This window comes from Candoia aspera, chromosome 3 (genome assembly GCF_035149785.1).
Source record: "Candoia aspera isolate rCanAsp1 chromosome 3, rCanAsp1.hap2, whole genome shotgun sequence".
NCBI classification, from domain to species: domain Eukaryota; kingdom Metazoa; phylum Chordata; class Lepidosauria; order Squamata; family Boidae; genus Candoia; species Candoia aspera.
In genome coordinates, this window is record NC_086155.1 from 108,925,276 (window position 1) to 108,951,744 (window position 26,469).

At 38.5% G+C, this 26,469-nt stretch overlaps 1 protein-coding gene across 1 annotated transcript; it reads left to right on the top strand.

Moving 5' to 3' along the window:
• Positions 1-2,778: 2,778 nt before the first annotated feature.
• Positions 2,779-11,123, top strand: SELE (selectin E). The gene is made up of 9 exons (XM_063300177.1): positions 2,779-3,174; positions 3,901-4,008; positions 4,124-4,309; positions 5,039-5,224; positions 5,332-5,517; positions 5,842-6,027; positions 6,143-6,328; positions 9,816-9,948; positions 10,907-11,123. The coding sequence occupies exons 1-9, from the start codon at positions 2,844-2,846 to the stop codon at positions 10,956-10,958; spliced, it is 1,554 nt and encodes a 517-aa protein (XP_063156247.1). The 5' UTR covers positions 2,779-2,843; the 3' UTR covers positions 10,959-11,123.
• Positions 11,124-26,469: the final 15,346 nt, after the last annotated feature.

The following is a 26,469-nucleotide window of genomic DNA, read 5'->3' on the forward strand; positions in this document are numbered from 1 at the left end:
TCTTATCTTATCTTATCTTATCTTATCTATCTTATCTTATCTTGCTGTATTTATTTTTTGCCACAGGTGAAAGTTGGTAATGATTTTTTCTTACTTTTCATTCAACCCTGATGATAGCTAGCTAGCTAGCTAGATATGAGAGAGATAGAGGGGGAGGGAAGGAGGGAGGGAGGGGGAGAGACATTTGAATGAGAGAAGGGGTCTAGTTACAAATTTAGGTTACTTTTACCATAGATTAGATTCTGAAAGGATCCAATGTTTCAAACAATTATTCATTACATGCACCAATTCAACATGTCAGGTTATTATAAAATATAGTTCTATTTATTCTAAGGTATTGACTGAAGCATACAACTTTCACCTGGGTATCGGAGAGCTACAAGATAGATGTAGATGTAGATGTAGATAGAACATTTCCCCCCCAAAGTTCTGGAACTATCTATACAAATATTTTAAAAAATGATTTTAATGCAAATGAAATAAGTATACATTATGTGTAAATTTAGTTCACTGGAATAACTTATTTTAATTATAAAATTTGAGTTTTCTTATTACAGTAATATTCTTTATTTTTATGTAAGGATAAGCCCAGTTCCCCGAATAGCTCCATCAACTAAGAAATTTGAGCGCATCATTTTTTTTTAACAAGGATTAATTAAAATAAACATTTGCGTCCAGGAATTCAAATCAGATATTCATCAAGACGAATGTTTTCAAACGGAAAAGACAGGGAGGCGGTCTCAGTGCTTTTAACAGCACAGATATTCCAAGGAGATTTTTTTTCTACTGAGGGAAATTCTCACTTTCTTCCTGGTAATATCCTGTGGGATGTGTCACGGGATTTCCAAAGAGGCAGGAGAAGTGGGACTCCTATATTAGGCTGTGGGCTGAGCAATAAGCCGACAATCAACAAGTGAAAGCTGTAAACTGTGTCATCCTAAAGCCTGAAGTCCTGAGTTTGCAGAGGAGACAACTACTTTGCTGAACTATTTAGAACTAAGATTTCACATTCCACAGTCGCCTTTGGTAAGTAAAAAAACTTTGAAAGCTTTTTTTAATTTTCAAAAGATGCCAGAGGGAAAGTTGAATAGAAAAAGGCCATGTGAGTTAATGACAGCATTCATTCTGTCTTAAAACTACAGTTTGCTTAATTTCTTTTAGAAAATATATTTACATTGCAGGATCAAAGAAATGAATATATTATTTATATTATTAAATATATATTACTTTTCACATTAATCTGCCTTTTAAAATTAAACTATAAATTCAACAGAGAACCAATGCCAATATATGTTCCCTTAAAAATATACAAGTCTAACATACAGTTTGTAGGCCTCACTTTGTAATGTTCATATTTTATATTCTTAGATATTTCCAGAAAGTGATCTTCTCCTAATGTTTGGAATTGCAATTCCCAGAATTCCCAGCCAGCATGGCTAATTCCCATTCAATATAGCCAAATGCCAATCTAGCTGGAAATTGTCACTTCAGTGCATTTGGAAGGCAGGTTAAGGAGAAAGGGGAATAAACTGTTTTAACTCTACACTTAAAAAAAGTATGCATGCAGAATACTGGCCGTGTTTCCTCCAGTCTTTCTAGCCCCAGTTCTGTATTTACAGCACCCAGCCTTATCTTGAAAGTGTTTCAAACAGATTCAGTCTAACTCTCCTGAAAATGATCAGGGAAAGAGGATCAGTCATCTCTCTAAGCAATTTGTTACTGACAACTGGGGTGAGGGGAATGTTTAAGAGGGGGGAAAAAAGAGTTTTGTATGTCAGAAGGCAGGTGAGTTTTAACTGCTACTTTTGTTTTGATTTCAACTTTAATGTTTATTAACTGCATCTGAATTGTATGATTTTATTTGTACACACACACACTTGAGAAAACCCATTACTTCTTTTATCAGTTTACAACTATCTACTATTTTAATTATTTTTTTTATCCAGCTCAAACTTCAGTACAGCCAACAAGAGACTAAAGAGAGGCTTTTAAGATTGTTTCTGCCGTGATGAATACCTTTTACTTTCTCTCCATCCTTAGCTATGGTAAGTGAGTGTTTCAGAGTAGGCAACCTTCTAGACTAGGATGGAAACAACATTTCTTATTGTGGGTTTCTTTTCAATGAAACAGGAATCTTATTTTGCAGTTTTTTTTAAAAAAAACTACACTAAAAATACAAACTAGAAAAAATATTTTGACTAAAAACAGAGAGCAAATTAATGTAGAAAGTACAGGATATTTTGTGTATTTATGTTTGTGTGAGGATGAATTGCATAAAAAATCTACCAGGTTCTCCTTCATGAAGTTCCCTCCTAGTAGTCTGCAAAGTCTCAGAAGGAGAAAGTTATCACCAGGTTCATTTGCCTCTTCATTTTCATTATTCTGAAAACTCAGACCATCATTCTTGTCTGTTCCCTCTTTCCATCTTTTCTAGAGTACTTGTTACATTGCGTCCACTGTCTTGTTATTCCATTTTCTGAATCAAGTCCTTTGGATTCCACTAAAAAAGCATTAGGTTCCATTCCATACTAGAAGACCATTCCGGGCATATGGCTGGTAGCTTTGTGCTCTCTTCCTTTTTCAGCCAGTTCGTAGGAAGGCATGGTTGTCTCTCATCCCATTTTTAAACCATACCATTCCTCCCCGCTTAGTTATCCTCTTAAGTTAGCCCTCTGCCTTTATTTCTGCCTTCTTTTAGCATGAACCACATTTCTGGCCTCTAGGTCTTATGTTTCGCTCAGGTAGCTCAATCCTAATACAGCAATTTGTTGTTATCTCTTGTTTTAGGGCTTTTATCATTTAAGGACAGCAACGGCTGGACGTACCACTCTTCAGAGGAAGACATGGATTACCAAAATGCAGAGAAATGGTGTAAAACCCATTTTACCCAGCTGGTTGCTATTCAGAATAAAGAGGAAATTCAGTACTTAAATGCAACGTTTCCTAGAAATTCAAATTATTACTGGATTGGAATCCGAAAAATTGAGAATGAATGGAAATGGGTTGGAACAAACAAGCCACTGACTGAAGAAGCTAAAAACTGGGCTGCAGGTGAACCAAACAACCAGAAGAAGAATGAGGACTGTGTGGAAATCTATATAAAACGAACCAAAGATTCAGGAAAGTGGAATGATGAACCATGTCATAAAACTAAAAGAGCTTTGTGCTATAATGGTATGGATAGATATCAATTTGGTTAATATTTATGCAACTAAAAGATTTCCTAAGACTGCCTTTTCTGTAGGACTATTTTTAGGACTGTTGTGAAGATTGAAAAATAAGGGGTTAGATCCAGATTGAATCATATTTGATGTAAACCAACTAGTAAGTCTCAATGGGCCTTTTGTAAGAATATGACTATATTTGGAATAATTTCATTGTATGGAAACTGCTTCTAATATTCCAAAGAGCTATATTAATATTTTTTAAAATGTCAGATGTAATAATTGTTGGTGGCTATAAATGGAAGTCCAGTCAAATTAACATAGGACAGTTATGTTCAGATGTATCCTGTGATGTGCAATGATATGGGGTTAATATGGAGAAGTCATATGAAAGAAATTGTGGAAAGAGTTTTGCATAAAAGCAAGAAATTGGAAAAACCCTTGTAATTTATGAAAATGGCTGTTTCTCTCCTGTTTTTTGTTTTTGCATTGTGGAAAATGTTTCCATTGAAATTTATACAATATAGCAGAGAACTTTAAAAAAAGAAAAAAGAGCACCAAAAGGATAAAAAGCCAAAAAGAGGAAAATGAATCTTCAAGATAGAAGCATAGTTTTCCTCCTTCCTTCCAAAAGGGAAAATACCTTATTCTACTATCCTGTTATAATAGAAAATGTTGTGCCATAATATCATTATTGTATCATTTTCATAATATAATCTGTTTTATTGTCTTGTAGCATCTTGTACTCCAAATTCCTGCAGCAGTCGTGGTGAATGTATAGAGACAATTAACAATTACACCTGCCAGTGCAACAAAGGGTTCTATGGGCGTGACTGTGAACATGGTATGATTAATTAGTCATTTATTTTTGCAAACTCATTGTGGATTTTTAATTCTGTCCATTTAATATATTAGCTTTGGAACAAGTCCCTTATCCAAACTCTTCTGTTCTTTTGCAGTAATTACTTGCAATCAACTGGAAGACCCAGATCAAGGTATCTTTACGTGCAAACATCCAGTACAGGATTTCAGCTTTAATTCTTCTTGTGATGTTCAGTGCAAGGAAGGTTACAAACCAACTGGGACAGAATCAATCACATGTACCTATTCTGGAAAATGGTCTGCACCATCTCCATCCTGTAAAGGTAAGTAAATTCGACCACTGAAAACGCAGTGAAAATCAATGAGAATCATCTAACTCGGTGCTGTTGAATTAGAAGCATTTCATTGAGAGATCAAAATCATTTTGTGCTATTTTCAGTTGAAATCATAAGAATGTGTCTCAGGACACTCTGAACCATCCTCTCATTCACCAAAGGTGGATTTTATTTTGCCACTACACTGAGGTTTCTCAATATTTTCAATTTAGCAAAAATAAAGCTTTGGGAAAGGTGGGGCAGAGAACAGACACCCACCTCCACTCAGTGACTGTATCCCAGAGACTAAGCATATTCATTGTCCAGGCTGTCTGGTTGAAAACTGAGAATGGGGGAGGGAAGGGAAGGGAACTGAGTATCTTTGGAAAAGGCATCATTGGCTACCTGAAGAAAAGCAAGCAAAAATACAAAAGCATTCTATGTTGAAACATTGTTAGTTAGCTAGCTGGTTATTTCTGTAAGTTAGTTATTTCTGTTAGTCATCAGAGTGGAAAGATTATCATGTTAGATTAACATGGGAAGCTAGTAACATAAATTACGTTCCATCATCTGTCACTTACTGCAATCATTATTATTGCAATAAATGATAGATAATGGAATGTAAATTTCCTCAGTACTGTGATGAAGAATTCACAGTTTTAGTTTAACTTCAGCCGTTATACATCTTGTTGACCGAGGAAGATGCCAAAATCTAATATAGTACAATTCTGGTTTTAGTTGTGGAATGTCGTGTACTGCAGAAGCCTGCTCATGGTTTCTTCAACTGCTCCAGCCCCTCTGAAAATTATGCCTGGAATTCTTCTTGCAATTTTTCTTGCAAAGAAGGTTTCTTTTTGAAAGGCTCCAATAAGCTCCAGTGTGGTGCATCTGGGGAATGGGATGGCCAGGAGCCCACGTGTGAAGGTAAAGGTTTGATCTTATTGGCTTACCTGCACTCACACGCAGTTCATTCTTTGGACTTCCTTGACCATGTATGGAATGACTTACAGCATGATCTGCCTCTCTTCCAGTGGTGAAATGTAAAGCAGTACCTCAGTCAGAAGGAAGCATTGTGAATTGTTCCCATAATGACACAGAACTGAAGTATGAGTCAACCTGTGATTTTGCTTGTGCAAAGGGCTACACTTTAAGAGGGTCACCACAGATTCAGTGCTCGTCAGGTGGACACTGGACACAGCCAATTCCTGTTTGTGAAGGTAAGAGACAGAAATCAGACTATTCAGTAATATATTTTGGTTACTGGTGTCAGGTGCATCCCTGGATTCATTGTCCATATTTATTGTGGTGACAGGGATTTTACTAGGATTTTATGAAATAAGCACCTTTTTGATGTGGAATTATTGTATTTATAATTTCTAACCCTTTGAAGCATGACTACATGAAAGTCAGTAACTTCCTTTCCCACTTATACAATCTTAACCCCAAACTCATCGTTATGTGTATACTTATATATATTCTGGAAATATAACACACACCATATTTTTCACTCTAAGTCATAATCCAAACTCTGTCATTTACAGCTGTGCATTGCAGTGAACTACAGCCTCCAGCTAATGGCTCCATGAACTGCTCTGGTCCTTCTGCAAACTTTGCCTGGAATTCAACCTGTAAATTTGCTTGTGAAGAAGGGTTTAAACTGAATGGATCCAGTGAACTCCAGTGTGGTGCTTCTGGACACTGGGATGAATCACAGCCAGAATGTGAAGGTACCGTCTATCTTAGTTCCTAGTATGGTTTTCCCATGGGATTCATTTTTAAATTTATAGAATTGTCCCATTTATTATCAGAGTTAATTGTAGTGTGGGCTGTGTTTATTTCCAGCAGTAAAATGTGCAGCAGTTCAGCCGCCTGAAATGGGAGAAGCCAAACATTCCTCTGCTGATACAGATCCAATTTACAACTCAGTCTACGAATTCAGTTGCATGGAGGGTTACACCTTGAAAGGATCATCCCGGATTCATTGTTCATCAAATGGTGAATGGTCTGATCCAGTTCCTAAATGTGAAGGTAAAATTTAAAAGCATTGAGAACATGCCATTTTTCTCCTCAATACATTTGCTCAAATTAGAGAATACCGTATAAAAAAAATGTATTATCAAGCAGCATTGTATGATTTCTTTGATTCAGGCTGACTCTATACAACAGTGGGTACATATGAAAAATGTTTATAAAGAACCAGAACCTTTGAATTTTGTACCCTTTTTTAGGAAAGAATGTGCAAATAAGATATAGAATGTAGTATTTCAAGGGTTATATTTTCAGCATGGAAAAAAGTATCTTACAGTTTAAACTAGACAATTCCCTTTGATTCCACTGATAGATCATCCCTTAGATTATTATGAATTTCAAAGCATTGGAACTATCAAAAAAAGACATTGGAATTTAAGACTTTTTATGGGGAATTTATCCCAAAATCTAAAACAGCAAGAGAAATCTTGTTAGAATACAATTTATATTGGCTGCAGTAAGCACAACTGAACTATGCTGCCCTGAAGTTAAGTCTCAAGCTCTTCAGTTTATAACTCTTTTTGAGGAAATTTTGTTTATTCGTTTAGTCACTTCCGACTCTTCGTGACTTCATGGACCAGCCCACGCCAGAACTTCCTGTCAGTTGTCAACACCCCCAGCTCCCCCAGGGACGAGTCCGTCACCTCTAGAATATCATCCATCCATCTTGCCCTTGGTCGGCCCCTCTTCCTTTTGCCTTCCACTCTCCCTAGCATCAGCATCTTCGCCAGGGTGTCCTGTCTTCTCATTATGTGGCCAAAGTATTTCAGTTTTGCCTTTAATATCATTCCCTCAAGTGAGCAGTCTGGCTTTATTTCCTGGAGGATGGACTGGTTTGATCTTCTGGCAGTCCAAGGCACTCTCAGAATTTTCCTCCAACACCACAGTTCAAAAGCATCGATCTTCCTTCTCTCAGCCTTCCTTGCTCTCGCAGCCATATGTTACTATGGGGAACACCATTGCTTTAACTATGTGGGCCTTTGTTGTCAGTGTGAGGTCTCTGCTCTTGACTATTTTATCGAGATTTGTAATTGCTCTTCTCCCAAGAATTAAGCGTCTTCTGATTTCCTGACTGCAGTCAGCATCTGCAGTAATCTTTGCACCTAGAAATACAAAGTCTTTCACTGCTTCTACATTTTCTCCCTCTATTTGCCAGTGATCAATCAAGCTGGTTGCCATAATCTTGGTTTTTTTTGAGGTTTAGCTGCAAGCCAGCTTTTGCACTTTCTTCTTTCACCTTCATCATAAGGCTCCTCAGTTCCTCTTCACTTTCAGCCATCAAAGTGGTATCATCTGCATATCTGAGATTGTTAATGTTTCTTCCAGCGATTTTAACTCCAGCCTTGGATTCCTCAAGCCCAGCATGTCTCATGATGTGTTCTGTGTACAAGTTGAATAGGTAGGGTGAGAGTATACAGCCCTGCCGTACTCCTTTCCCAATCTTAAACCAGTCCGTTGTTCCATGGTCTGTTCTTACTGTTGCTAATTGGTCGTTATACAGATTCTTCAGGAGGCAGACAAGATGACTTGGTATCCCCATACCACTAAGAACTTGACACAATTTGTTATGGTTCACATAGTCAAAGGCTTTAGAATAGCCAATAAAACAGAAATAGATGTTTTTCTGAAACTCCCTGGCTTTTTCCATTATCCAGCGGATATTGGCAATTTGGTCCCTAGTTCCTCTGCCTTTTCTAAAGCCAGCTTGTACATCTGGCAATTCTCGCTCCATGAATTGCTGAAGTCTACCTTGCAGGATCTTGAGCATTACCTTACTGGCATGTGAAATGAGTGCCACTGTTCGATAGTTTGAACATTCTTTAGTGTTTCCCTTTTTTGGTATGGGGATATAAGTTGATTTTTTCCAATCTGATGGCCATTCTTGTGTTTTCCAAATTTGCTGGCATATAGCATGCATTACCTTGACAGCATCATCTCGCAAGATTTTGAACAGTTCAGCTGGGATGCTGTCGTCTCCTGCTGCCTTGTGATTAGCAATGCTTCTTAAGGCCCATTCAACCTCATTCTTCAGGATGTCTGGCTCTAGCTCACTGACCACACCGTCAAAGCTATCCCCGATATTGTTATCCTTCCTATACAGGTCTTCTGTATATTCTTGCCATCTTTTCTTGATCTCTTCTTCTTCTGTTAGGTCCTTACCATCTTTGTTTTTGATCATACCCATTTTTGCTTGGAGTTTACCTCCGATGTTTCTAATTTTCTGGAAGAGGTCTCTTGTCCTTCCTATTCTATTGTCTTCTTCCACTTCCACGCATTGCTTGTTTAAAAATAATTCCTTATCTCTTCTGGCTAACCTCTGGAATTTTGCATTTAATTAGGCATATCTCCCCCTATCACTGTTGCCTTTTGCTTTCTTTCTTTCTTGGGCTACTTCTAGTGTCTCAGCAGACAGCCATTTTGCCTTCTTGTTTTTCTCTTTCTTTGGGATGTATTTTGTTGCTGCCTCCTGAACAATGTTGCAAACTTCTGTCCATAGTTCTTCTGGGACCCTATCTACGAAGTCCAGTCCCTTAAATCTATTCTTCACCTCCACTGCATATTCCTTAGGAATATTAGTGAACTCATAACTAGCTGATCTGTGGGGCTAGTTGAACTCATCCTCTGTTCCTCCCCAGTAGCATTCTGACCATCTTCCGACCTGGGGGTCTCATCTTCCGATGGTATACCGACATATCTCTGGTTGTACTGATCCATTTAGTTTTCATGGCAAGAATACTGGGGTGGGTTGCCATTACCTTCCCCAGGGATCGCATTTAGTCTGACCTCTCTGTCATGACCTTCCCGTCTTGGGTGGCCCTTCACGGTTTAGCTCATGGCATCATTGAGGTGCTCAAGCTCCAGCACCATGACAAGGTAACAATCCTTTGCTGAAGGAGGAAATAGTAAATTCTTATTTAACAATGTCCTAGGGTATCCAGAAAAATTATACATATTGATACTAGACTTTGAAACAGACAATAAATAATTAATTGGGAGGAGAGTTCAGGAGTTTGGAAGGTGACAGGTCCCCTATGCAAGCACCTAGTCATGTCTGACCCTTTGGGGGGACGCCGCTTTTGTGACATTTTCTTGGCAGACTATAGCTGGGTGGTTTGCATCTGAAAATTATAAGGCAGCCATTTTGCCTTGTAAATCCTCCCCAAATGCAAAAAGCAATCCAAAGCTCTGGTTTTTCACAACACTTACTTTGGACTGGCTTCCCAGAACAGAAGAGGTTGCTGATGGGCCACAATTTTTGCATCCATGCTCCTAGGGAAGATACATGAATTTTGGAAGATCAATCTCATACAGTAAACAGAAGTTTGTCTACTAGAATAATATACATAGTTCCAAGTAAATTGTTGCTGTGGGGGAATGCCATCAAAAAGTAAGGGGAAGCAAAACAGATTTGTTTAGAGAAATAGATGCAAAGTAAGCAGATGGGATTTGTATAGCCTCCTAATTTATTCCAATTTTAAAATTTTAGCTTCTCCAGCACTTGGGAGTTTCTTAGCAATTGGTACATCAGTCATTGGAGTCTCTGTCCTGTCCGTGGTATCATTCATCATCTGGATCCTAAAGCATCTTCAAAGAAAAAGTAAGACATTTTCACATCTGTTGTTGCAAGGTAATACCCAACTGAATTTATAACTGCAAATACCATGCAGAAATGGCCAAATTAAGGGATAAATCTCTCAGCCTAATCCACCTCAGCATAACCCACATCACAGGGTTGTTGTTGTGGGGAAAATAGGAGGAGGAAGGAGTATTAGGTGTGTTCATCACCTTGAGTGTTTGTGTGTATAAATAAAGGTGGGATAAAAATCTAATAACAGTAACAATAATGAATGTGCATTAAAATGTAATGTGTCTGCTTTAAACAAATACAAATAATATAAATTGTTACATGCAGCAGACATAAAGGAAAAATTGAACTTTTTTTTCACTCTTGCTGCAATTTTGTGGAAAGTTTCCCCTCTGAAATTGGTGCAGTATGTGCATATAGACAAAATCTCTGTTGGAACCAATGGGAGATTTCTTCAAATTGTAGCAAGCAATGGAAGGATTAAATTTCACCTTCATGATGGGTGCAATCCCAGTTAATATCTGCCCAGGAACAATTAGGCTAATAATAACTGGGATTATTATCTATTTTTTAGAAATCTCTATATTAAATATAAATTAAATTAGTAACTAAAGTACTAACACATCTAACTCTTTGAGTGAGTGTTATGAGAATGGATTTTCACCTTGATAACACATGAGAGGAAAGTTAATTTAAAAAGTGAATTATGAGAATACTTTTGATATATATTCTTATACATTACAGAATGTAAGAGGACAGCTCAGATATGTTTATATTAACAACTGCTAAGAAATGGGAATCTTGACGCCTTACTAATTTTCTCTTTTTCTTTCTCTCTGTTTCTTCATTGTCCTTTTCTCTTGCAGAAAAGACATTCACTCCTGCAAGGTATGTTCCTTTTCCAGATTCTTGAAAATTCCAATGCAATTTTTGGCTGTCAGCACATTGTTTTAGGGCCCAGTAACTTATATTATTTTTCCTATATTTTTCAGCAGTTTCCCCAGCCTTGATTTAGAAGATAGTTTCCAAGCTCAGTTGGTTTAATCAAGTAAGTTATGAAGAAAGCTACAGTAGTTTATTTCTTTTAATGGTACACAGAATGGTGGATCATTGCTGGAGGCCAAGAGCACAGTGCAGTGGTAGAGTGCTTACTATATAATGTGAAAACAGCCAAGAGAAGATGCTAACATTTCCAGTAAGGAATGTTAAGTAGTAAGGCTGAAAAAAGAAGCTTTGCCTGAGGCCCAGAGAGCTTCTAGTCACCAAAGTAGACTGCATGTATTTTATGTTAAAGCGCATGTTTCAGTAAAAAGGTGAACTTTTTTTTTTTAAATAATGCTTGAAGATTTTACTTCATGGCTGGATATTGATTTATGAAATAGTTATATATTGCTTTCCCATCAAGTGGCAAGGTTGACTAAGAAAGTATTACACTATTTAAGGGACATTTAAGTTAAAGCCATGAGCCCTTAGAAAGTAGTCTGGAGCTTTTAGTATTCCATGGGATAGATTTTTCTACCTTCATTCAGGAAGGACCAGAGCAATGTGGGGTACAATGGGCTGATCTGTTCCATTTATGATGCTTTATTTAAATGATTTATACAATTTTAGATTCCATTTAAGCCTATACCTATTTCTCCAGGAGTACAGGTAGTCCTCACTTAGCGACTACAATTTGGACCAGCAATTCCATTGCTAAGTGACACAGTCGCTAAGTGAAACATCATATGACCATGACAGACTTACAATGTCACTTTCCATTTGGATGTTAAGTGAATCATCACAAGTCGTTAAGTGAGACATCACATGACCATGACTTGCAATTTTACTGCCAGCTTCTCCATTGTCAGAAGCCGGTTGTGAAGCATGCAAATGACGATCATGTGACCATAGGATGCTGTGATGGTCATAAATGCCCGCTGGTTGCAAAGTGCCTGAATGTTGTTCACATGACTGCAGGGATGCTGCGACAGTCGTAAATAGGAGGACTGGTCATAAAGTTACTTTTTCAGTGCTGTTGTAACTTCAAACAATCGCTAAACAGGGCAGTTGTTAAGTGAGGTCTACCTATATGTGTGCAGAACTCAATGAGCATCTACAGAACTGCACTAACAAATAATGGAGATTTTTTTTTCTAAAATAGGTACATGTCTGATATTTTAGAAATCTGGCTGTTACTCTGAGTTCTAACTGGTAGTGTTCAAAACCCTGTTTACTTGACTCACTTTTGTTATTTATCCTCACCCCATGATAGCTTTTCCCATTGCATGTTCACCATCATGTCTGAAGAAAGAAAGGATAAATAATAGCTAATTCATTAATTATTCTAGTAATCTGCCTAATATTGCAGAGTTCTTTCGGCAGATTTCAAAATTAGTCAAAATATTAAAAATAGTAGAAAGGATAAAATAATAAAATACCTTAATAAGTAGTGCAGGAAAGATACAATAAAAAAATTGAGTTAAGTATCCCTAGTTAAGTTAATAAAATTGTCTGAGCATTAAAATAACATTAAAAATACTTGTGGCACAAATTCATATGTGCTTAGTCATACAGAAGTTTTTTCGTTTTCAGAAAACCACATCCAGGAACAGATGCTTTAAGTAGTGACGAAGGGTGGAAATTGACCTAAATAGAGGTCAAAAATAGTCTGCAGAACAGAATAATTTGACATTATTATGTCAAATAATACTGTGTCATACTAGCCACAGAAATATTTGGATTAAAAAACATGCAAAGTTTCTCCTGAATTCAACTTTTAAAAACAGCAAATACAATATGGTTGTAGCCATAGGATTTTGATCTCTTCTTACCAATATTTGGAATATCTAAGGAAGGAAATTGAAAGGAGGAGCATCCAAAGCTGTTATGTTTTGCTATTTTTCAGCCAGTAAAACTGGACATCCAGCCACTCTATGGACTGAGATAAGCTGCCTCTGGAGAAGCCTTTCCGACGTGGATGAGGAGAAGGTCGCTTGACTTGAGAAGAGGCATCCTGTTCCACCACAACAATCCTATTCCTCTAGTGGCAACACATCAAAGAAGAATACAAGCCATCCAAGCAGCATGGAATATCTTCCAGCCTTGCACACAGTCTGCATGGAATATCTCCTGCCCTCTGATATTTTGAGCTCTGATAGCTCCCTTTCATGTTTGTGAATCTAGTACAAAGATGGTGGCCCTTTATTCAATATTCAAGATGTCAAATGAGTTATTTGTAAAGTGGTTAAAGGTGTATGTAGACATTTTCATGTAGCATTTTGCATTTTGACATTTGTGACCATGTTTTGAGAAGAGACTTCTTGTTTCAGCCCAGAATCATAACTGTTAGTCATCAGGGAGTAACTAACTAGTCTGGTACAAAATTTAAAGTTTTTATAATCATAAACCATATTTATCTACAATACTTTTAGGAAACAGTTCTCTTTTGACGTAGAAAAGGCAGGTGTTAATTGTTTTGGTATAATTTCTACAGTTCTTGACATTATCAAAGTAACGCTGAAATTAATTTCAGAATGAGAGAATTCATTATTTCTGTCAAATCCTAAACTTGCAGATATGTACTAAAATGTAGTCCTCTAATGTCATTAGTGTGTTTCTTGAAATGAGTCAAGATTTTTAAATGTTTCATCCCTATGGGATTTAGCACTGTATTATCTAAATTATTGATAGTATTTATTTCTTGGATAATTGTGTGCAATTTTGTGTGAATCAAAGATGACTGAACCTGTTCTGGAAGCAAAGTGTAGGTAAAACAATTCTTTAAAAAATCCCTAAAATAAACCCAGAACTATCTTTTAAAAAAAATAAATATGGAAATTTGTTTGGAAGTATTTATACATCAGATGAAGAAATAACTTAATTAATAATGCAGAAATATCTCTAATTATTAATTTAGGCCCATAGTTAAATGCTCCTGCGGGATTGACACTTCCCTCCTGAGAAAAACTGCAAATCTGTAGATGTAATCTAGAATTTCTGTTCATTTTACAGTTCTGTAATTTTGGTTATTTCAATTGTGTGACTGGTTTCACACATTGCTCTAAGCAATCAAATGGTTTATTTGGCTTAACATGAAATGTTTTAGAAAAATATGAGTGTCTAAGCCCACAGTGGCTTGTATTTTCCTTATTTTTAAATAACAGTTTATTTAAAGGAGATTTAATATGAAACATAATAAAATTGTGTTTTAATATGATATATATGTATTTAATTTATTTAAAATTAATTAATTCCAGTGATGTTTTGTGCTTTAAACTGTAAATGTTTAGATAATAAAATCATTCTAGAGCTAAATAATGTTGGAATTTTGTATCATTAAATCTGAATGTATGAGTTGTCTTACACTGTCATGACCAATCGAGACTTGGTTTATATCATTTTGCTCATCTGCTCTAAACTCCAGTTCAAAATGAGCACTTTCCTATGATAGGGGCCAGAGATACTGAAGGCTCTTTTGTGGATGATGCACTTGACTGATTAATAGGAAGAAAAGACAGTGGCCAGCAGATGGCGCCATTTAGAAATAGCTACTCATTGGTTAGCTTAGCACTTTGTGCTGGGATGCTTTTAAGGGTACAGCATAGTATTCAGTAAAGGTGAAAGCACTGGACATCACAAAATCTGACACTAGATCAGTGAGATGCCAGGCTATAGTCAGTCTTTCAGGTGGGGCTTTACAGAAGCTTGTAATGAGGCCTTTATGGTACTTCTTGGATTCATTCCACAACTCTACTGAAGATCCATTGATTGCCTCCTTTCTTTCCTTCAAATGAAGTGAAAAGAATGAAGGGATCTTTTTTCCTTTCCCCTTCACTAATTTGGGGATTTTTTCCCCCCAGCAGAAATGGCAGGATTACTAAATTGGACTTTCCTTTGTCAATCCAGCAAAACTCCTTTGCACACTGCTCCAAGTTTTTCTGACCTCCCTTTACACTTTGAAAATTTACACTTTGAAAATTTGACTACTTTGAAAATCAGTCCAGTAGTCAAATTTTCAAAGTGTAAAGTGTATTGAGTCTGTAGCTTCACCTACTACAATGTATCATAAAGTACTTACTTTATGTACATACGTACTTACTTTAAAGTACATACTTGCTCCATTCACATAACACACTATGCTAAAATTGGTTGCTTAGCTTGTGATCCAAATACAAACCAGCATGCGTGAATGTAAGCATACATCTCTGTTTCCATCTTTGTCTACATGTCTGTTAGAGAATTGAGCCTCTTTTAAAATGTCATCCTAAAAGCTAAAACAAAGGATAAAAGGGGGACACATACTGTATCTTTGCCAGAAGTTGGACATCGACCTGAAAAAAATAGGAAGGGAGAGACAGATCACAAGCTGATTACAGCTGATGGAAAACAAATTATCCTACAATCCTTGCTATGGGAATTTGAGGTTTAAAAAAATGTTCATCTCCTCCTCACTCACTCAACCAGCAATATGGAAAGCTAATGTCTCCTTCAAGTAGAATGCAACTTCTGGTGATCACATAGACATGTCCATGCTGTTTTCTTAGTGACAGTATGGACATGGTCCACTACTACTTTCTCCTGAGAAGTTTTTTCAATTTCCCAGTCTAGTTTACAATCCCAGGTTTTCCTGGCAGGTCCTCCTCCATGCACTAACTACTTCTGTCCCTGCTTAGCTTTTTCGAAACCAGCCATTCTGAGGCTGGTCTCAAACTGGGGGTACCTCTCCAACTTGTGGGCAGGATCAGGACAAAGAAGGGAGGACCACTAGGAACAAAAAGTAAATGTGAAGAGTAAATCACATTTCAGCTTTAAACTGAATTGAATTAATACTGTTCATCTGATTGATCTCCACACCTTTAGCAATGTTCTTCTTCTGCCACATTCTTGGATGGAGCAGTGGAAGGAGCAGTGCCGTGGCAACCTGGCAATTTGATTCATGCTTTGGAATATTTAACTGCACATACCACCTCTGCAGGAGGGTCCTGCAGCGACAACCCTATTTTGGGTGGAATAACTATGATTTCCTTCACATTAAATTGGGGCTCATTGTTTCCCCATTGTAGATTAAGGGGAAACTTGTAGACCTTTGTCAATAAGTAAGTCTTCCAGGAGCAGGAGTTACATTTTGGTGAGAAGTTGGTTCTTGGGTTACCACAGGAAGCATTTTCTTCCTCGCTCTTCCACTCATCCTATAGAATGACCTTTTGAAATGTGCTCCTTTCAAGCTTCCCTGTCCCCGGTGAAAGCATCATTTCTGAAACCAAAGTTGTTTGGCATATGAATGCTTTTGGCAGCCCAACTCCAACTGCCTCTCCATATTTGGAAACCTCAGACTGTTGCTGTAGAAATAAAAGTAAAAACTCTGAGTCTAGTCAAGAACTGAGCTTTATGGAACAAGCCAGGATGGGGTGGGGTGGGGGGACTTTTGAACTAACCTTCCAGATCAAACAAGCTTCTTATTTCCAAAAGTACTCAGTCCATGGACCATTCATTTGCAGAATACAAATAATCCTCACATCAAGTGTATCCTCTCTTCAGCCTCAAAGGAATTTGAGTTATGTGCCAATGGCTTCTTGAACTTTTCTATCCTATAGGTGGGTGGAGAAATGGGAGAAATTTCCCCCCTTAAATTTCATTTTTGCTTGTTTGTTTCTTTCACCAATTTCTGTGCCAGTACCTAGCCACTATTGTTCACTCTCAGTAATACTTTGAACTTGGCATTTTTCTAAAGCATGGGGTGGGGAGGGAATGATAGCCACCACGAATATTCTAGAAAGTGGCTTTTTATTCCTTGAGAAAGGGAAAAAAATAAAAAAAAATTGCTGTAGTCCATCCAACAGTATTTGCATAATTTTCTATATATAAACATTTCATGCTTATTCCAAAGATCGGGAGGAATGAAGGAGAATGGAGAAACGTTTGTATTTTAATCTGAATTTACAAAATTTATCAAAACATTGTTATGTTTCAGTATTTACTTATTTTCCAAGTTTTGCAGTGAAGTTCACCAATACAAATTTAATCTAATGTATGTATTATCAATAAATTTGCATAATTAAAGAAATGTGCACAAAATGTATATTAGAAAATAATGTACAGATTTGTGAAAATAATATGGATTATATATTATGGAACAATATTTCATATTAGAAAAATTATTTGAAGAAATGCAAGTAGGTAGAAGAATATGTAAAATTAACTTTCCCGTACAAAAACAATCCCACAAAGGCTGGTGAGAGTTGGGTTCATATACTCTTTCTGCATATTCACTTAACCTTCATGAGAAATCACAGAACTCCCAGGGTTAGCACTGGGTGCTGCCTCCAGATTTCCTGGCTAAATGTAGGGGTGCACTCATGGAGAGCTCTTATATTCCCCCTTTTCATTACAGTTCCTTGGGGGGCGGGAGTGGGGTGGGGAGATGGCAGCAACCCTGGGCTTAGAGTTTAAGCTGCTCCTGTCCTGTGCTCATGCCAGATTGACTCTAAACCAGATTAAGCAAATCCTGTCTGGACTCAGACACTTTGGCAAGAGCCGGCAAAGTATTCAGTCTGAACTGCAGGTTACTCTGCCCTCTCAGTGGGCAATTCCTCTGTTGCTGTGCCCTCCCACCTCTCTGTTCCATGAAGCCTTCCTGAGGGTGAGTCTTCCTGGATGTATAAAATTTTATACATTACACACACACACACACACACACTACGACAGTTAGTTAAATTTGTATATACTGAGCTAAAGAATCAAATGCACATATATGCATAAACACACAACCACCACCTTTAAAATAAAAATCCCTTTCTTGTAGCTTATTTGCACTTCAATAAGATCTAGACCTTCACTCAGCATAGTTAAAGTAGCATAGTAGTGAAGAATTTTGCTTTGTACGTAAGAGGTTGCTGGTTCAAAAGCCAAAAAAAACCTTTTTTAAACAGCTGATTTCTCTTTTTTCACCTACCTAGCTTTCCCTAGCTGGCTGAGGGCTTTTTCAGATGATTAAGTGCAGGCTTCCAGTGTTTCATTATTTTTTCAGTCACTTGAGGTAATTTCACACTTCTGCTAGGTTTTGAACAGAAGAAGGGGGAGGGGGAGGGGGAGGGGGAGGGAGAGAAGAAGAAGAAGAAGAAGAAGAAGAAGAAGAAGAAGAAGAAGAAGAAGAAGAAGAAGAAGAAGAAGAAGAAGAAGAAGAAGAAGAAGAAGAAGAAGAAGAAGAAGAAGAAGAAGAAGTTGTTTTAGAAGCTCATCTGTTAGGACAACTGTTGCCTCCTCATTCCTTCATCTGCAAAGTAGTCAGTGAACTGCTATAAGGAAGGAAAGTAGTCCAGCCATAACCGACAAGAGCACTGGAGGCAATGTAGACTGAAAAGACTAGTTTCAAACCACAGCAGGAAAACACGCCGGAAAGTTGAATTTGTGATGAGAGGGAGATGAGTAGAGGACTGACGTCATCCATTTTTGCTCTCTCATTCAGGGCAGCTTGGCAGGGTGATTAAACCCTAAGTCTTCTATTTCAGTCGCTGTAAAATTTAGAGGCTTAAATTGATTATTTAAGATAAATGATCCCCACTTGATGAGGAAGGTCCATAGCTGAAATTAACTCAACAATCCTAGTTGTTTCTAAGGTTTCCTGGGGCTTGGATCTCCAGAAATAGTTTGTGTTGTCTTCTCCCTCCTCATTAAGATAGTTTGCAAAGTACCCTCAGAATATAATTCTACAAGCGAAACCTAAAAAGAAAAGATATGGCTAACTAAAAGTAGCTAACAACTAAATTAAAAAATGAAAAAGAATTGTATAAAATATAATGCACTAAGTAAAAATAACTTGGTATGCTGGAAAGAGCTAAGCCTGCTGCTGCTTCCATGCCATCAGGGAAAAGACAGGAAAAAACTCAGGTGTTTTTGAAATGATTGCTGGAATTGGGGAGGTGATGTGTGAGAGAGGTGTGTGTGCACGTATGTCTGTGTGCGTGTGCTTAATTCTTTCCCTGTTCCAACTTGCCCCAAGTGACTCTCTTCCTCCATGGCCTTCCAAATATGATTGAAATGTTGGGGGGGGGGAGGTTGGATTTGGAAAATAAAAATAGTGCTGAAGCACCTTCCCCCCACTCTCCTCCAGTTCCCAAAGTGTCTTTGCCATTTGAAGTATTGGGATGGTGATAACATGCATGTCTCATTTGCCCCTAAGTATCTATCTAATTGATTCTGCTGTAGGGCATTGCATTTCAGATGTTACGTTATTCATGCTTTGGATTTCTAATAACCCATTCACATAAATAAAATGTAATGAGTCAAGTGATGAATATGCATATATGAATGAGATGTCCAGTGTACCCCTAATGACTACATGCTGGTAAAAAGAGAAGTGCCAAGATATAAATGACTTTTACGTCCAATTCTGCCTTTTTAAAAGTAAAGGTTTGTGTTTAGGCTCTTGGGTGTTCCTTTTTTTCTGAAGGAAACTGGTTGAATTCTATTTGGGCCTTCTTTCCTTCTCTCCTCCCTTCCCTCCCTATTTTCTATTCATCTGTCCTGTTGCCTCTTACTGTTATTGTTGCTCTTGTCCTCTTTTGCGGCACTTGTTAATTTCCTTGGGTGTTTATTATATTTACATCCTGCCTTTCCTTCAGGGGCTCAAGGCAGCAAACATAGCACTGCTTCCTCCTTTGCCTTTTCACACTACAACAACCCTGTGAAGTAGGTTGGGTGGAAGGACAGTGACAGGCCCAAAGCCACTCTGTGAGCTTCTTATGGCTAAGGGTAGACTTGAATCTGCATCTCCCCAGTGTCAGTCTAATACCTTAACCCAGTGTTTCTCAACCTTGGCAGCTTTCAGATGTGTGGACTTCAACTCCCAGAATTCTGGGAGTTGAAGTCCACACATCTGAAAGCTGCCAAGATTGAGAAACACTGCCTTAACCATTACACCGCACTGGCTACTGGGTGTTGTAGTTCAGCAAACCATTTCACCGAGGCAGGGAGAAAAGTCCCTCACCTCTGGCTTACCACGTCCCATCCCTCCCCCTCAGTTCCTCGAGCTCCTTCCTTAGACAAGCGCCTACAGAGGTACCCAAAGCGAGGATGGGAGGGAATTCCTCCCCTCCATGATAAAAGAAGAAACCCATTTTCTTTAAGGTTGGATTGTGTGTGCAAGCTTGATGGATAGGCTTAATTTGGGTTTCTTATGATGGTAGCCATTAATGAACACGTTCAAAAATATGTAAAGAATAGAATTCTAATAGGATACAATTGCAGCATCTGCTGGTGTGTGTGTGTAAAAAAGGGCTAAGATGGTAGTTGTGGCAATGTGATTAAAGCCAAATCCTTTTGTCTGAACTTCAACGTCACACCCGTGTACAAAGGGGCAGGGCTTCAATCATGCGCTCACAACTGCCCTCTTAATTTTTTTATCCCCCCTCCTCTCCCCATAGTGCCACTGGACACAACCTTATATATATAAAAAAACAACAACTAAGGACAAAAAAAGAGAACTACTTAACATGACTACCCAAAATTGTCTCTGACTGGAGCCCTTGCTGTAGTTAAATACCCTTTTTTCTTTTCAGAGCAGAACTTACTACCTTTTTTGGTTTGCTAACCTTTTTTCATAATCCAAAATATTGCCAATTCTCAACAGTTACTCTTTTTATTTCAGAACTTTCCCACCCTCTTCCAGTTGAGACAGTGAGGTAGAACAAGCATTATTCTTTTATTGGTTCCAATGATCATCTCTCATCAGTCAGGTCTTTTTAACATTCCCCAAATCTAAAAGATTTGCCTAACCATATAGGAGATAAAGAATTGGAGAAATTAGTGTATATTCACCATATGGGAATTGTCTATATTGTATATACCACTTTCAATTTCTTTAAAAATACACCATCTGACTCCTTGTACTGGCAGAAAAGTATATTAACATAATCTGTGTTGCCCTCATGGCTTTTATTTTTCTTGCTGTTCTATGGTGTCCAATTCTCAGCAGCTGCATGGGCTAGCCCCTGCAGTTTCCTTGCAAGGTTTTTCAGAAGTGGTTTGCCATTGCCTGCTTCCTAGGGCTGAGAGAAAGTGACTGGCCCAAGGTCACCAAGCTGGCTTTGTGCCTCAGGAGGGAGCTAGAACTCACGGTCTCCCAGCTTCTAGCCTGGTACCTTCACCACCAGACCAAACTGGCTCTCTCATGGCCTTCAATATGGGACAATTTCAGGGCAGCAATTGGAGGATTCCCTGGCTTCTTTTCCCTCCCATGTAGCATCACTGATGGCAGGAAAAACAGTCATCGATCACTCTGTCTAATGTGTGACAAGGAAAGGTTTGGGACTCTGGCTGCTCCCTCCCATTACATCACATTCCCCTCCTATACCCCACCATCTAAGCAGTTAGAAGGAAGGATGGATGGTGGATGGATGGACAGACAGCCAGGCACCTACCTTCACACCATAGGACTATGGATCTCACAGGAAAAAAAGACCTTTCAGTTACAGGCTCGTCAATAACAGTTGAGTCTATTACTGAACTCTTTTCTGTTGGTCAGAAATAAACAGAAGATTGGTATTAAAGTCCATGTCCAGAAGGAGCCTACTTGAGCACACCTGCACAAAACAGTTCTGCAAAGCAAAAGCATCAGGCAGCATTCTAGCCATCTGTCAAAACCTGCCTTCTCCCCACATTAAGAACAGCAATTGGTGGATGCTTTTCCATCAGCTGGTGATGTTTAGTGCAAATGAAGCCAGGGAAATCCACCAATCCCTTTCCTTAACTTGTCCCACATCAACACTGTAAGGAGAGCACCAATCTCCGGCCTTGCTACTGAGGCAAAATAGGCTTAGCAATGAGAGCAGGGCAAAATGTTTCTACTGAGTCAAGGACTGGAAGGAAGCACTTTAATACAGGCATAAGGAAGAGTCCTGTATTTGCACACTTTACTCATGGTTTACTTCACTATGGTTCACTGATCTAATCCAGTTATTTGGGTTCATATAACATAATAAACTATACATTTACCTCACTTGCATGGGTTTCACAATACAACACGCTCTGAAGCACAAGCCAGCCAACTCCATTCTGCTTAACATGTTGTGCAAATCATTCTCCAAATGGTGACTGCAGTCAATGAAAGACTAACCTGGCAGTGGCCGCTGGCCAGAGCAAGAAGAAACAGCCTTCCCAACTCTTTCCTATCCAACCACCCCTTGAAGAAATGAGGGGAATTTTAGCCTCTCCTCCTCCACTTTCATCCCAACAGGAATATCAGAAATATAAGTTCAGCTTGAACCCAACTACAGCATGTAAAAATATACCTTAAAACTCTTTGCTTTCCTGAAACCTTTGCACTGATCTCCCTTCTTGTTTAGTCCCTCTGCTTTCCTTTCCTTGCACTGCAAATTTTGATGGTGAAATCTAGAATGCAGCCTGCCTCTCAGGAATCTGCTTTTTCTCCCTCTTTGTGCTAACTCAGGGCATTAGGGGAGGTGTTTTTATGAAACGTTGATAATCTGGTTCTCCAAACAAGCCCTATAAAAGACATGTGAGGTCTAGCGTATTCTTCCAACAGCAGAAGTTAAATGAATAATTTAAAATGTGCTTTACATTCTGTCTTGCTGACTGGAAGATGTTATGGCGCTGTCTGGACTCCCTCCTTGATCTTGCTTTGCCCAAAGTTCTCTCGCAGGCCTGGGTTGTGCAATTTCCCATGCCCACGCCTGGAGGACTCTCACCCAGCCCATGCCCCCCTCTGAAGACCAAGAAGTAGAGGCTCCTTTTCAGAGATCTCGCTTGGCTATTTCTCCTCCTCTTTCTCAGGGAACGTTTGCCTCATGCTTTTCCATTACGTGCCTGATTCTGACCTTTCCTCTCTGGCAAGGAAGACTTAGCCAAGCACATAGGCTCTGATTCTTCTGCTCACACAAAAGATTGAATTGTTGGCAGCCTGTGGCACAGAGAGCATCTAATTGACTCAACTTTCCCTGCCTGGGCTCTGAATGTGTTTTCTGCCTCAGGATATATCTCAGCATTATAGTGGTTCTCTTTTCTCCCCCTCCCCTCTTTCACGCAATTAGGAGAAAAAGTGCATTGTTGAACCAGAGACTGAAACTGAATGAATGTGCAGGCAGCCTCTTGAATAACTCCGATCATATTCGGAACAAATCTCTCTCACACAGTGCTGGAAAGCAAAACACAGAGAAGTCTAAGTGAACAAAAAGCATTGAATTAAGAACTTGGATGAAAGAGAAAATCCCAAAAAGTCCATTACCTTTCCTCCTGCTCAAATAGCATGAATGTCAAGAAGTTGGAATAGAATGCAGCTACAAACAGTGCAAATATCTTTTTGAGGAAAAAAATCATACTGGGGTGGTGGGGAGCAGGGAGTTGGTTCTAAATAATTCCCTGAATCTCATGTAGCTCTTTTTCAAAACAGCAGCACCTGGGCAACCTCTATTCTTTCCCTTAGAAACATAATAATCAATCATAATATTGCATTCAAATGTTTTTCAATAAATTGATTAAATGAAATAAATAGTGTGACATGGAGGCATTTTGGAGACTGGGGGGATTACCAACATTACCATTACCTGAGGTAAGTTTTGTGTTCTGATATTGCCACATCCAAGAAAAATTACAAAGATACTTCCCTACTATTGCTTGCAAATGAATGATAAAAATGGGGGCCAGCATTATCTATCTATCTATCTATCTATCTATCTATCTATCTATCTATCTATCTATCTATCAAATTTGTCACTGCCCATCTACTCCGACCAGAGGGACTCTGGGCAGTTTAAATATAAAATAATAAATATATCATAAAATTCCAATAAAATATCCTCTAAAACAATTTCTCAACTACCAAATATAATAAAATCCAGATGGCTGTGGTCTCATTCAGTCATTATGTAGGAGGGGCACTTCAAGGCAATAGCCAACCCCAAGTATGATGATTCTCCTCTCTGCCCTAAGCCCAGGGCTAATCTCTGCCCTAAGCAATGGGGCTAATCTCACCTCCAGGGGCAGCATGTTCCACAGGGAGGGAGCTACTGCAGAGAAGGCCTGCCTCCTGGACCCCGCCAAATGAAGTTGTCTTAAAGACGGGGTCCGCAGCATGCCCTCTTTGCACGATTATGGTTTATTATAGCTGAAACTCAGGGATGTTTTGCACCCAAAATTTCAGAGGATTGGTTTCCAACAGCTGACCTAACTTTTGCTTGATATTTTTTCAGTTGAAAAAGTTAGGTCAGCTTTTTTACTCTGAGATTGCTAACCTTTCCATTTTGCATATTTCTTACATATAAGGTGATTAAAGAATGCTGCTGCTCAGTTTGTCTCCCCCTGAGTAATCAGCAGTGAAAGTGGTGAGCAGGAGAGGTGAACCTCTGCCCAATCTACCACTTGCTGGACTCATACTGTTCATGCTGAAAGTGCTAACACTGAGGATGACACTGTGGAATAACCTTTGTGTCTTGCGGATTGTCTTGGGTACATGCTGAGAAGAAGTGAAATCAAAGTGGTATTTCTCAATTTCCATGCAAGAATTGGTTCCTTTTATGTTGTGGATATTTTCAACATGACATTGCCATAGGTGTTAGATTTTTTTGACGGGTGGAGGAGAGAATGAGTGTTAGATTTGCTGAGCAAGTTCTTTGTAGTACAAAATACTGTACTTTTCTTCTCTGAAAGTACATGCTCCTAACTAAGCTACAATCATGATGTGGCACCAATATTAGCTAGCTGCCAGCAGAATGGGGCCACTGGACTATTCTGCCTCTTGACTAATTACGCGGATGTACATAAAAGAAGGGGGAAAATTATAAACATAATTGTGGAAACTGGACATAATGTAATTCTAACCACAAGAAGAAGATTGTAAGAATGGTAAGTTACTATCTATCATTTAATCTGAAAGAAGGAAGGAAAGAGTTGCAATCCTAATTATTAGGACTCATATCTTTGTATGATAGTAATATGTTAATATAATAATATGAGTCCTAATATTAGTCCTAATATTATTATGACTCATTGTAGAGCTTCAGCAGTGATAGGGAGTGAAAAGTAAACACTGAATATGCAGTGGTACAAAACAATTAAGCTGCCTCTTTTTTTACCCACTCTGTGTTAGGAGTACTATCATCTGTGACCCATGATGGAGGCAGTTTACAAGGAAAAATAGGCAGCAGACCTATCATAAAGTACATCTGTTGAAGCTTCTTAAGTAGGTATAAGATGACTCAGTGATGCTACTCATTAGTGTCCAGTCTCATTAAGGTCTTAGCACTAAAGATATTTATTTATTTATTTTGTATCACTGCCCATCTCCCCCCAAAGGAGGGACTCTGGGTTGTTAGATATAACTAACTGAAGATCTCTTGAGGTTTAAATACCCTCTGAACTGGCTTGCTTGCTGGGGACAGATTGCTCTGGAAATGCATTTTCTAAGGTAGGAAACTTTTAACATCTCCCTAGGATGTTATTTTATTTATGTATTTATAGCTGGAGATATTTGTTCTAAACTAGGAAGAGCAAAATAGGATGAGCTATCTTAGTAAAGATATGCTTTAGCAGATGAGTACTTGGGGAGAAGTATATTCTGCAAGTGTTCTTAGGATGTCACGTTTAACTGCTGCTGTTGGTAATTGAATTAGTTGCTGGAGTTTCTGGTGATAATTTCATTAATATTTTCAGCAGGTATCTATTTAACATCCATGTTCTAGATACCTTAAGTGGAAGGAAGAAGCAGGCTCCTTTGAAATCAAACTAAAATATACATATTAAATCCTAGACTCCATCCACTGCCCCACTTACATTTTGTTTCTGTGCTTTTGCAACAGATAAATTTGGTGGCAGAAACAGGTAGCACATAAACACTTCCCTTTCAGTTTTGCTCTTCTACATAATCAAGGACATACCATTTTAATACAGGTATTTAATATTTCCTCTTACCAGCAAGTGTCAGCACCTGGTTTAGCTGCTCTGGGCCAGAAACCACACTGGTTTGGCCTGCTGGGCAACTGAATGGGGGACTATGAGGAAATCTAGAGCCATGGGCTTGACAGGGAAGTCCAAAACATCCTGAAAGCAATAATGGCAAACCACTTTTTTTGGAAAGAGAAAGAATGCAAAGAAGAACAAGAAAGATGGCAAGGGGCTTGAAAGCTAAATCTTACAAAGCATAGTTAAAGAAATTTTGTACATTTAGCCTAAAGAAGAGAAGGGTGTGGGAAGACATGATAGCAGTCTTCTAATAACTGATGGGCTGTCACAGGGAAGAGAGTGTGGATTTATTCTCCAGAGCTCCTGAGGGTAAGACAAGAACCAACAGGTGGAAGCTTAACAGAAAGAGATCCAAATTTGAAATAAGGAGGAATTTCTTCACTGTGACAGCTATTAAGCAGTGGAACAACCTGCCTCCTGAAGTCATGGGTGTTCCATCACTGGAGGTTTTCAAGGAAAGATTAGACAGCCATTTGTCTGGGATGGTATGCTAGTATGAGGATTCCTGCCCTGAATAGGCGGTTGGACTAGAAGACCTCCAATGTCCCTTCCAACCCTATGATTCTATAATTCTATGATTGTTGCTGCAAAAACTATGTGG

Bases quoted from the DNA above. Each gene is read 5' to 3' on its own strand.
- SELE (XM_063300177.1), top strand. From the start codon at position 2,844: ATGGATTACCAAAATGCAGAGAAATGGTGTAAAACCCATTTTACCCAG. The intron at 5,225-5,331 runs GTAAAGGTTTGA...CCTCTCTTCCAG, and splicing joins CCAGGAGCCCACGTGTGAAG to TGGTGAAATGTAAAGCAGTA. The intron at 6,329-9,815 runs GTAAAATTTAAA...TTAAAATTTTAG, and splicing joins TCCAGTTCCTAAATGTGAAG to CTTCTCCAGCACTTGGGAGT.